This window comes from Thunnus thynnus, chromosome 19, assembly GCF_963924715.1.
Source record: "Thunnus thynnus chromosome 19, fThuThy2.1, whole genome shotgun sequence".
Taxonomy (NCBI): domain Eukaryota; kingdom Metazoa; phylum Chordata; class Actinopteri; order Scombriformes; family Scombridae; genus Thunnus; species Thunnus thynnus.
In genome coordinates this window covers 26,640,529-26,653,084 of record NC_089535.1, presented here as the reverse complement: position 1 = coordinate 26,653,084, position 12,556 = coordinate 26,640,529, and the positions used below count along the sequence as shown (strand labels likewise).

General features: G+C 39.8%; 1 protein-coding gene across 2 annotated transcripts in view; it reads left to right on the top strand.

Annotated features, from left to right (window-relative positions):
* The window catches only part of shroom3 (shroom family member 3), a 75,048-nt gene that overhangs the window by 18,950 nt on the left and 43,542 nt on the right, over positions 1 to 12,556 (top strand). The window contains exons 1-2 of one of the 2 annotated variants that reach the window (XM_067575069.1): positions 5,989 to 6,006; positions 9,239 to 9,442. Coding sequence is in view for 1 of the 2 variants with exons in the window: in XM_067575067.1 (XP_067431168.1) it covers positions 9,239 to 9,442 (204 nt within the window). In the remaining variant the exon portion in view is untranslated. Of the gene's footprint in view, positions 1 to 5,988; positions 6,007 to 9,238; positions 9,443 to 12,556 lie in introns of those variants that run through there. The other variant, XM_067575067.1, reaches the window with a different exon arrangement.

The window sequence follows — 12,556 nt, the reverse complement described above, 5'->3', positions numbered from 1 at the left end:
CAGGTGATGATAAAGTTTTATTCTTAGTCCTTTTTCACAACAGACATTTAGACTCGTCATAGTAGGGAAAGTACAGGTGTTGCTGATCACATTAACGATGGCTCTGTTCTATTCAAGTGTGCCAGTAAGTCCCGAGAGTGTGACAGTGATCCAGCATGAACAATACCAGGACCCTGAAACTGAAGCAGCTAAATGGAAATCAGCCATCATTCATTTTATTATTTACACCTGAGCTTTTCCTGCTGTGACTGCCAAAAAAAAGACCTGTATTATGACTTTCTTAAAATTTTCACTTTCATCCTGTAATTCTGACTTTTTTCCTCTAAATATTGCGATTTTATGCTCAGAACCTCCGACGATTTTATTGATATATGACAAATAGGTTCAGTTAATGATTTGTTACAAATCTTTAGAAGTTGTAAACACAGACACCACAAGTAAAGTCATGCATATATGCTACCATAGACAGAGAAAAAGTCACAAAACTCCCTTCAAATGTCAAGCAGTTTAAATTTGACTTTCTCAGCCTGAACATTATAAACCTTATAAATCACTGTAGACAATCAATTAATCATTTCAGTGTCTTTTTAGCTTAAGTATTTCTTTATTCAATGATAAAAGTAATATATTAGTTTGAAACATTCATCATCAGAACTTGATTCCTATAGTTTCCTGCTGTCCCTTTGTCTTCCTACTTCATGCTGTTTCTTGCCAGTGGTGTGATCTCCTTTTGGATCATTCACTGGACGTTTTTCAGACAAAACCATCTGTAGCATCTGCTCCACATGACAATAAACACCAGGATTCAGCAGCTGTGGTTAATGTGGTTAATGGGCAGTGGCTAAACCCATGTGTGCTTACACTGTATCCTCAGTTATGAATCAGCAGACTGACGGGCAGCATCTGGATGTTTCACAGTGAAAGTCGACTCATCCATATTAATGACAGCACCATAATGCAGACGTGTATATTTCCCAGGCAGGTAGTGTTTGTCCTGTCAGTGTCCTCAGTGTGAACACACTCTGCAGTAACTCAGTCACTCAGTATTTTGTGGAGCAGGTTTGGCGGCTGTGTCCTCCTGCTTCTCGCTGGTCTCAGTATTTTACATGTGCTTTGTTTTGTTTTATGTGTGTGACTCGGACCGAATGCAAAACTGACCACAAAAAACAACACCCATCTGTCCTTATTCAGTCCCTCTGTTGCGGCAAAGATTTGGCTATAACCACAAAGATGAATCACGGCACAAGATAGTAATATCCGCATCAACTCTTCACCCCTCTGCATCCAGCACGAACTGCACAACCCTTAAATGATATTTTTTCTGTTTATCGTTATTCAAGTAGATCTTTGTAATGGTAAGAACTATGCTATTTAAATTCAGTAAAGGCAGAGTCTCAGTCCTTTAACAAGAGAGCTGTGGTGCGTTAACTACAGGAAATGACAACTAAATGCAGGGGATTAGGAGGGAATGGATGCATTGTAATAACTGAATGCTACTGTAGCTTTATAGAAGGATTGTATTATTATAGATTAGTAGAATTATTTGAGTTTATTAGAATCCATTGCACAATTTTAAGGTAAAATAAATAATAAAATAATTTAAAATGTATTTACTGGTATATTTTAAAGCCACTATGTGGGTGGGATGCTGAGATAAAATCAGCACATAGACTGCACCGTCTCGCCAGGATTGTGTCATTTTTCTAACCAAACATTTACCATCATAATTTGAAAGATGCTAAAATCAGAAAAATTTAATTCATAGTAGCTTTAATATACACTACATGGCCAAAGATATGTGGACGCCAGAGTATTCCAACTATGTGTGATTATTGAACATGTCATTCCAATACCACGGGCATTAATCTGCTGCTACAACTCATCTAGTTTCAGGCTTCCCACAAGATGTTGGAACCCGGCCGCAGGGAGTTGCTCCCATTCAGCCACCAGAGCCCGTACATACTAGACTTGATGTCTGATTAACTGGGATTTTGCTGATTTAAGTGTATTTCTGTATCTTTGCTGTGTTTTAAGAGATGCTACGCAAATGTTTATTATTAATTCCATTTTTAAATGTGAATGAAAACAGTGAGTCAGACCGCAGGGAGGTAATAGAGTTTAAGAGCTGAAGAGAGACGAGGAGGTCATGCAGCATACCAGCACAGTTATCAGCAGTGTGTGACTGTGATGATGAGCGTGGCTTATAATAACATAACAGTGATCTTTGTGATAGCAGAAATATTTGTTCCAGCTGTTGGCAATGTGCCGTGACCTTTGACCTCCTTAGATTTGGTTGATGATGAAAGGACTGAAGCTCATTCTACTGACTGTAACTGTATTGTAGATTATAATACTTTCCATTTATACGTTTCTCTCGGTTTAAGAGAATTTTCAAAAAAAAAAAATTGGCAAAAGAAAATGTACGTCAGTGTTTGCTTCCATCAGCAGTAACTTTAATGGTGGGATTAGCGTCAGTTCTTTGTGTTGGTATTTCATGTGTTTTTTCATATATTTAACATTTCTATTCAGCTTTGTAACAGACAAATTTGAAATGTAAATACACGTAGGTGGATTGAAATTTGGAAACGTCCTTAGTGACAAATGGGGGGCCAAGAGGAATTTGACCACTTTGTGTTCTAGCAGGTTTTAATCACAGTTGCGTAGCTGCCTGTAGGTGTTCCCTCCCTCAGTCTGTCTCTCTTTGTCTTCTCCATTCATCTCCAGTGACTCTCTGTCTTTGTGCTCTTTTGTCGTCGGTTGACGTAATCGAGCTGAATGAATGTTTGAGTTTCTCTGCTTATAAAAAGAAGAGGAAGAAGTCATTACAGGGACGAACCGCCACAAAACAGTTTCCCGGGCAACCACTGTGTGTGTGTGTGTGTGTGTGTGCGTGCGCACGTCAGTTTGTGTGCATTAACGACATTGTGGAGACACAGAACTGTTCACACAGTGATGACACCATGAACCTTGATATCGGACCATTCTGCAAAACTCCAGATTACATTTAATAATGTTTTTTTTAAATATATATATTTTTAAATTACTTCTTTCTAAAATATCTGCACCTAACAACAAGTAAGTAAATGTAAGTGATCCCAAAATACATCTCTTATCACATCTTTCACCCCTAACCTGTTCAGTGCGGTTCAATCAAACAGACTAATCACAAGTTTTTATGACAGTAGATATGTGAATTTAGGATAAACTGCTGTTTGACAACTGTCGAGAAAGTAACCTTGCAATCTGTAAGTAAAGTATATTTTAATGCTGATCATCAATCTGCTGATTCAGTTCATTGTGTAACCATAGTAACATATACGCGTCATGGGTGACTGTGGGGATTTTCCCTGATCAATCGGAAAGTGAAAAGCAGTTAAAACAGAGTTGTGTGTTGTGTCTTCTAAGCAGTGCCTTATTCAAAAGTAGTATAACCGTAATATTATAGCACAAGACATCTTATCAGTCTTCTGTTTGACAGCAGATAAGCTAAATAAACTCAGAAGTAAAGTTTCATCAGTGTTATCTCCTCACATGAGTCTATGTAGAGCTGATAACGCAGGATAACATCATCAAAACTGAGTGAGCTCCTAGTCAGTTCATATGACTTCATGATTACTCCTATTGGTTCATTTGTAATTAGTCAGTGTGAATACAAAGTGGACCAGAATTAAAAGGAAACAATGTCTTTGGTCCAGACCAACTGAACCGAACTACAGCAGTAAAAGAGACCTAACAGTAGAGGAAGAGCCAGCGGTGATAAATCCTGAAAAGGAATCTTGAGGAACTGTGCTGTTTTTAATATCTTTTATGATCATATTATGCCCCTTTCACAGTTTAATATTTTCTATTTACAAGCATTTGTGCGTTTTAATGGTCAAAAAGCACCTAGTTACAGCTGTACATGCCATGGATGCAGCTCCTCTGTCTCACTCAGCCTGAAACAGGCTGTTTTGTGTCCTCTCAATGCCTCTCTCTTCCGATTGGCGGACTGTTTTCTGCATGACACATGCCCAGGCCAACCACAGGTAACGGATTGTAGCACACAGAGAGCAGAGGAGAGGAGAGGAGGGGCAGGGGTCCCATTAGAGGTGGACTGCTCCTCTAAGGCAATGGTAGAGGAAACACTGAGCGTATAGTTGTGACATCATAACCTTATGGAAGTCCAAATGGCTTGTCTAAAGGCACAGTTTCTGAATGTGCGTTTCTCTATGGACCGAGCGTTTTGATACTTTCACTGTATTTATATAGCACCTAATCTAGACCTGCTTATAACCAAGAAAGAAATGTAAATCTCCCTTTCTACAATATGTCCCTTTTACCAAAAGATTGTTGGTGGTGTTATTTACAGCAGGGTTGGGTGATAGACAGTGAGACGATAGAGATTTGCCTACCATCTGTCCCTTCAGTATCTCTGGTTGTATGAGATCAATGCAGGAATTGTTGTAACTCGATGAGCAAGACTGGATTGCAGGATTGCATCAATGTGATCAAGTCCCTTAAGTTGTCAGGTATTTAGTTTTAAGGCTGTGCAAAGTGGATGAGTGTCCTGGGGTTTCAGGTCTCCAGGGGTCCTGAAGACTCCAGACTTACTGTGAGGTAGTTTTGTTTGGAATATTCTCCACTGAAGCACAGTATCACCTGACATGATGAGAGCCTTAAGGCTGGTCCTGCTTTACCTCATCTTGAGGACCTGTCTTGAAGAGGGTCCCTGTATCAACATCTAGTTTAAAACACTTGCATCCATTTTATACCTGGTTTGTGCTTTTGTGATGCATATTCCTAAATGAATTTGTGTTTAATCAAATCCCCACACAGCAAACCTGGGGCCAGGTAGTAGTCCAGCTCAGAGAGACTGCACAGAGAGAATTAGGAATGGGGGGTTAAGAGGGGCCCAGCAGGTCATTTTTGCCATGGGGCCCCCCTAGCAGGTTAATCCAGCCATGGATAATTAACTGGATTAACCAAAAACAGTAAACAATGAGCTTGAAGGTTCATTCTTGGCTGTGGAAACAGCAAGTTAACATTCAAATTCTAAAGACTTATTTGATGTTTCCTAAGCTTTCAACCAAATCTTTCGGCCTTCCTCAGCAGATGGAGTTGCACAGTTGTCATGGAGATGGTTTAGTTGCTATCACATGACTTAAGATTGGAATTTTGGTGAAATAACATGAGGATCTGTGGTAACCACTATGAGTTGCTTCACTATAAGATTTACTATGTCATAATGTACAATATATCAGCAACCACAGGTTAATTTATCTAAAGGGACCTAACTGGTACAATACATCACATGGTAAAATGAATGTTAGGAACATTTATTTAATATTGTGCATGGTCCCTTACAAATACAGTAAATAAAGCAATGCAACTATGGGTTCCTGTGGTGTTTTGTAGTCTCCATGAATACTGATTTGTGTTGTAGTGTTTCCTGGTTCTATGCATGTGGGAGTCTGGACTCACTGTGGGCTTTATCTTCTTTTCCTCTGTTTTCCCTTCACAATACAAGTAACAGACCTTATTCAGGTTGTGATGTTCAGAGAACCAGACTTTTATTTTTGTATATTAACCTCCACCGTTTTATTTTCAGTGCTGTTTGTGGATAGCAGGTTTAAAATCCATTTACTTGTTACCAGATTTGGATTAAGCCTGGTGGAAGGTTCTGTCAGGGAAGAACTGATTCCTTTTTGGTGCAGATCCGGGAATGTTTGCAAGGATTTTCTAAAACTGCCAGATAGGGCATCGCTGAACATTTTCTCATGAACTATTGAACTGAATGGAATGAAAAAAGTCTGCCACATGTGTCCCATGATTGTCTGTCACTCTGTTTAATTTGTGGGAATTTATCATTTCCCTACACCAAATTCAGCCTGGCAAATCCTCAAGAATTTAAAATGACGTTTGCACAGACAGCATGAGGCTAAACTGAAGGTTACAAGGGAACACATTCAGACTTTCCTCTGGGTGAGCGCTGCTTTAAACCTCTGGATGTCAAACTACTGAACTCAGGTGAGCTCAGCAGGTAGAAGGTGCAGAGAGAGCAGTGTGTGTGGGTGTGTGTGATGAGATGGAAAGTGGAATGTGACAACATGGTCCCTCCTGTTCAGGTGATTTCAGGGTGTCGTGGCTGCCGCACATTCCTCTGACCAGCTCAACAGGTTCCACTTAAATGGGCCTTTCTCTGTGCACCTGCAAGTGTGTGTGGTACAGATTAGTGTTTAGATGTCTGGTGTATGAAGTCCTGAATACGCAGCAGTGGAATGTCCTCAGTTAGTAATATACGGTGAGTCTGGGTGTGTTTCTGGTGTGTGTGTTTGAAAGTGTATTGTGTTCTTTATTCATCTCTGTGTTTAAAAGGATTGTAGGTTTAAATGGCTCTGCAGGGTGGAGGGAGAAAACCGCTCTGACTTTAAGGACTGAGGCTTTTGTTATCTGATGACAACAGTATTTTTTTTTTTCAGATCTGATATGAAAAGTTTCTTTTTAACAGTGACCTGAACTGTTCCTGAACCACAGTGACGCTGTGTATATCAGGGACCCAAAACATAATTAACCAAAATAATACCTATGTACAACAGCCTACAGTCAATAAAGGTCAAAGCATTCATTAAAATACTAAAATGCATAGAACTGAAATCATCTCTCATGTAGTTTTAATAGCACAGTGTTTTATTTTATTGATTTTGCAGGTACCATGACTTACAGAGAGAAATGGGAAAAGGGTTCAGTGTGAACACACAGGTTCAGTTACTGGACTCTAGGAGGATGAATGTGTATCTCCATCCATTCCTATTTGAATTATCTGTTGTCTCTATCAGTTTGTCTTTTGCTTCTTGTAATTGGAGTGGCTAGTGGGAATTATCATGCAAGATCTTCATATGTTTACATGCCAAGTTATTATGATTTTACAAGTTAAACTATGGTATTAAGAGCATGTTTAAACGCAGAATTTTCAGCCAGGAAAACAGACTGCAACCAGATGTGTGATCTGGCCAGCAGAGGACAGCAGTGATTTTTTTGGCATCTAGGCTCTGACTTAGATTGGGGGAGAGCGGGGAGAGACGATGATAAGGGGAAGGTAACCTCGGAGCCTACAGGTGGATGCTGAGGTGGAGGTGGCGCTTATGAAATGCTGTATGAACAGCAGCAGCAGCCATAGCAACAAGCAACAGCATAGCTTTAAGATGAGCAATGTGGCAGCAAAAAGTGAGCAGAGCACTGGCAGCTGAAGGCCACCTCCATAATTCAAATGGTGCGTTGGATATATGTTGCAGTGAGTAGGGAGTGAACTAGCTGGCAGGTTTGCTTCATTCATCACTGAAGTGCATAATGTCGAACTATAAACCAAAGTTTATCAGCTGCAGGTTCATCAACCCTCAGTGGTGAACCTGGCATGGACCATCCACAGCAAGACATCACATCTAAGCAAGTCATGTGACACACATGTAACTCAACGTAGGCTGACCCCTGAACAGTCAGTGGGCGTCCAGACCGAAAACAGATTGAAAGTCCAGTTTGAGCAACAGAGCCATGATTTTACTGCTTTTACTGCTTGTTTTATCTGTCATGATGATTGCAACGTAAACAGAAATACAGCGTTCATGTTACAAACTACTATGTGCACTTGCATGTATTTCATTGGTCAATGCAGCCTTGCCGGATGATTTTGTGTTGTGGTCAGGCAATAAGTTGAGCTAGGTTTCATGTTTTTTTGCCTTGGCATTGGCACCCCACGCTGTGTCAGCAGAGTGGCCTCATCTAAAGGAATGAAGCTGGAACTAGACCTCTCCAAGGCTGCACCTAGGCAAACATGCACTGGGGTCTCTCAAATATGTTTGCTTGGCTGTTTATTTTATAGCTGTATGTAGTATGTTTACAGTTGTTTTTGTCTCAGTTTTTATCTTGTCTTGCTTGACACACAGGTTGGTATGACACATTGAGATGAAACTGATAAACACTGAATGTTGGACTGTTGCTTTAAATACATGTACAAAATGTACAAATAAACAGTCAGCAAAGAGTCATCTGAATGAACCTGTTTATCCAATGTCAGTGTGTGTGTGTGTGTGTGTGTGTGTGTTTGTACCAGGTATTCCTCATGTTGTGGGGACATAAACCTGTTTACAAAGTCATGTTGGGACTTATGGGGACAAAAAGCAAGTCCCCTTAATGTAAATCATTAATTTTACAGTTAAGACTTGGTTTAAAGTTAAAGTTAGTTTAGGGTTATGTTAAGGTTAGGGTAAGGGTTAGGCATGTGGTGGTTATGGTTAAAGTTAGAAAAAGTCTCCAAGAAATGAATGTAAGTCAATGTAATGTCCTCTGAAGTGATGGAAACATGACTGTATGTGTGCATATGTGTGTGTGTGTACGTGTGTGTGTGTGTGTGTGTGTATTGTTGAGTGGACAGGTGATTGACTGGACCCCATACTTTAACATGAAGTCTTTTTTTCTCTCTTTTTTGAGTAACAAAAGGATTCCCAGTAGTATTTCTGCTTGCAGCATCCTTTGACAGCTGAACTCTGACCTTCTCACTATTGTCAATTCAATAGCTGACATTTGACTTGTAGTTCACTGAGCACACTCTGTGGTGATGAATGACTGAAATATGAAGGTGATGTTATAGGAAAAGAAAACAGACAAGCAGACGGTCCAGTTTGAACTGCAGGCCTGGTTTATTTTGGCAGCCATGTGGTGAATCTGGAGGCGTGATGGTTGTAGATTAGCTAATCTGATGTAGGCCAGAAAATCTGGTTTGATCATTTGGTTTATTTGAAAGACAGTCAGGAAGAGAACAATATTCTATTGAGATAAGTTTTGAAATCCATCTTGAGGCTTTGTCTTTCTGTCTGTCGTTGTTAAACTACCATCAGTGAAACTCCATACTTAGTGCAGATATTTCACATTAAAAGCCCTATGTGTCTCAAAAGTCATAAACCCTCCTGTTCCTGGCAGGCTTTTAATGTGAAACATCTGCATGAAGTATTAAATTTAATTGACAGTAACTTAACAGATCACAAAAGCAGCAAAGTAGAAGTGATTGAAATAATTAGTGAGCTTTATTTGTTCTTATTGGCAACAGCATTCTCATTGATTGAATGTCTTTTATTTGAGAATCTACATTGTTCACATATGGAAGTAATTCTCTACATTCATTACGATATAGATAAGTGTAAAAAAATACCAAACATCATGCAGCGCAAGCAGGAATAACGTTTTTATTTTCTGTCTCCTTCTTTAGGGAGTTTGATCCAGGATACATTGAGGAGTTTGGTACCTCACCTCCCTCCCTCCCTGCTCTTCCTCCTCCGTCTCCTCCCCCTCTTTCTTCTCCATCGCCCCCACCACCACATCATCATCAACAACAACAACAACAAACACTGCACTCATCCCACCGCAGCAGAACATGTTCAGCAGGAGGAGTCCAACTACGCATCAAGAACAGGTAGGAGAGCGCTGAGACCCCCCATCAATGTGCAAAAGACTAAACTCCTCAGAGTTGTGCTCACAGCCATAATGTCACTGACCTGGACTTCCTGTCTAGTTGAGGACTAGGTTCCTTCCAGTGTCGATAAATCCTCTTTATTTTTCTGAACATGTTTGTCGGTTGCACACCCTGCGGGTCAAAACAGGAAATGATGTCAAATCAGTGACAAGTTTACCGCTGTCAACTGAGGAGGTCATGACCCCTAGCGTTAGGATGTCCTGTGTGCGCTTCCTTTCTGTGTGTGTGTGTGTGTTTTACGGTCAGAGGATTTATTAGTGTCCCGTTGTATGTTTGTGATTCAGGGTTCAAACTCAGCTCAACAGGAAAACAAACCGCTCACATTGCCACGGTAACCACCTCACAGTGTTTCCTGTGTCTTCATCAGCTGCATCATCACAAATCAGTCCAGCTGTTTGTTTATCATTAAAATGAGGTGTCACACTGTGTGAGAAATCAAATGATATTGATAGCTCTTAAACCCACTCACATTGTGCAGCTGAAACTAATCATAAGACTTCACATTTTTACATGTTTACGTGTCCCGTGCATCAATTTGAACACATTTCCCCAAACCAACATGAATCAGTTGTCAGTTTATTAGGTTCACCTGGCAAAAAAACACTAATCCTTTTTCAAGGCTGTAGTTTGTGCCACTGTTGAATTGTATTGTGTTATACTGAGAGGTGTTGATATTAGTTAACAGTCTAATTTAGTGTATGCCACATTTATATAAAAGGGTTGGACAAGTATTAGCAACACCTCTCAGTCTACTCTCATTGATGGTGGTGGAAAAAGTTAGTGTTGACTTTTTCAGTATTTTACATTAAACCTGCATTCATAATTTTTTTATCATTTGGAGGAAGTGGAAACAGGCTGTAAACACAACACTGGCATAGTAGCACCATTTAAGTTGATACAAATATATACGTAGTTATTACAAACAGTCGGCTATTAACCAAGCACCAACTACCATGGCTTGAGGCTGAAGCCAATGAGGAAGAACCTTAAAGTGCCAACTATGGCTGCTAGATGCTCCAGTTGACTCCCATTCAAAAAGCCTCAACTTCTCTCTAGGAATACTAAGTCAGTCCTTTTTTCAACGAGTCATTATGGTCTCAATCTCTAAATTCAGGCCCTCTAATAAGTGTGCTGGTGATCATTTTCGAAATGATTGCTCCGTTAATAAGATTTGAAGATTTACAGTAGCTTTAATGTCTGTCATGTGGGAGTTGCTGTGATTGACAGTTGGCTCACCTGTTGCTCTCCCCAGCTCCAGGACTCGCACTGAGTCAGACTATATTTCACTAGGTTTAATGTTACTTGATTATGATACCTGTCCTGTTAGTACAGTTTATCTGACTCATCCGTTGCTAAAGCACAAGCTAGTCACTAAATTTGTCTGTCTGCTGTTTGGTGCTGGGCATGTAGTGTATACTTGATTTCTCAGAGTTTTTTTTGTTGAAAACGGAAAAATGACGTTGGCAAAAATGAGGTTGATGAAAGCTGTGAGAGTGAACAGTTAAGTTGAGGATGCTACACATCAAAGTGTGTTTACAGCTATTGGGGAACACAGCTACATATATGAATAAATAAAATAAATGAATTGTCCCAAGTGATGTCACTAGAGTCAGCATTGGTTGAAAATGAAAGAAATTTATGGATGTAGCCCGCTCCTCATCTCTGCTTGAAGCTAGCAGCTCAAGCCGCCACAAGCATAACACACCAGAATCGCCAACTGAACTGTTAGTGGTTGCATTATGGGTAATGTAGGCACCAGGTTTTGACAAGGAAGAAGAGTCCACGAAATAAAAAAAAGACAATATCTTTGAATCTGCTGCATTGATTTTGATACTTTTTTAAAAACTGTCCAATAGTGAGTCTGACAGTGTTACAGGAGTGTGATGCTAAATCTGTACTGAGTACTGTTAACCATGCACTTTGAATTGCCTGAAAAGAACCAAAAAAACATGGACATGGACAGGTTCACAGTTTTTCAATTCTGTCTTAAAACAATAGTCAGGTTCCCCAAATAACATTGAAATAGGTTTTTCTTGCTATAATCATTCCTCCTGTTCACACTGACCATTAGAAGACCCTTCATACTGTAATGCACTTACAATGTAAGTGGTTGGGGACAAAATCTACAGTCCTGCTTCTGTACAAAATGTATTAAAAAGTTTATCTGAGTCAAATCAAGTAGATATCTTTCAATGTTACAGTTAATCATTCTTTGGTTGCACAAGAGGATATTGTAAGAAAAACAAATGAAATATGCCATCAGTAACCAGTTTGCACATAGATTTGTTATAAAAGTTTTCTTGTCGTATTGATTATAAAAAACGTAATCAGGGTTCAGGGTTGTATTAGTAATAAATGTATTTGCCAATGCAAAGTATTTGTATTTGAAGGAGAGGGTTGACATTTGCCGTGTTTTTCATTTAGCAGAGTGCACTTAGGTGTACTGGTCCCCCATCAGCTGGTCTAGGTCACTACGACAAGAAGTTACAAGGTTCTGTGATAAAAAACCATGTTCTGTGTGAATAACATGTTATGTTGACGTGTGTGAACGTATGAGGCATATACATCTAATCTACAGTAGTTTCCTGGTTCAACACTAATGTCACTTTACCACCCCTCTCTCTCCCTCTCTCTACCTCTCTCTCTAACAGTGTTGTGTGTCTAAACCCAGTCTGTACAGACAAACAGTCTATAAATACTGACACTCTGCTACAGCCAGTTTCATCCTAATATGGAGGTCAGGTTCTGAAAATACAGTGTGTGTGTGTGTGTGTGTGTGTGTGTGTGTGTGTGTGTGTGTGTAGTGAACATCCCAGCCTCAGGGCGGTGCTAGTGTGACTACAGACATTTACCCTTGTTGATTTTGTGTGCCCTGTCGTCTAGTTCCCGGCAGTTATCATTATATCATGTTAGATTTGAAGAAAGTTGAAGCCTGTACCCAATACTTCATTCCAAATCTTCGACTGTCGGTCCTTGAAACTTCTTGAAAATCTACTGTAGAGTTTGAAAACAAGGTTCTCAATTTCTGGAAAGCTTGCAGCTCCATATATATAT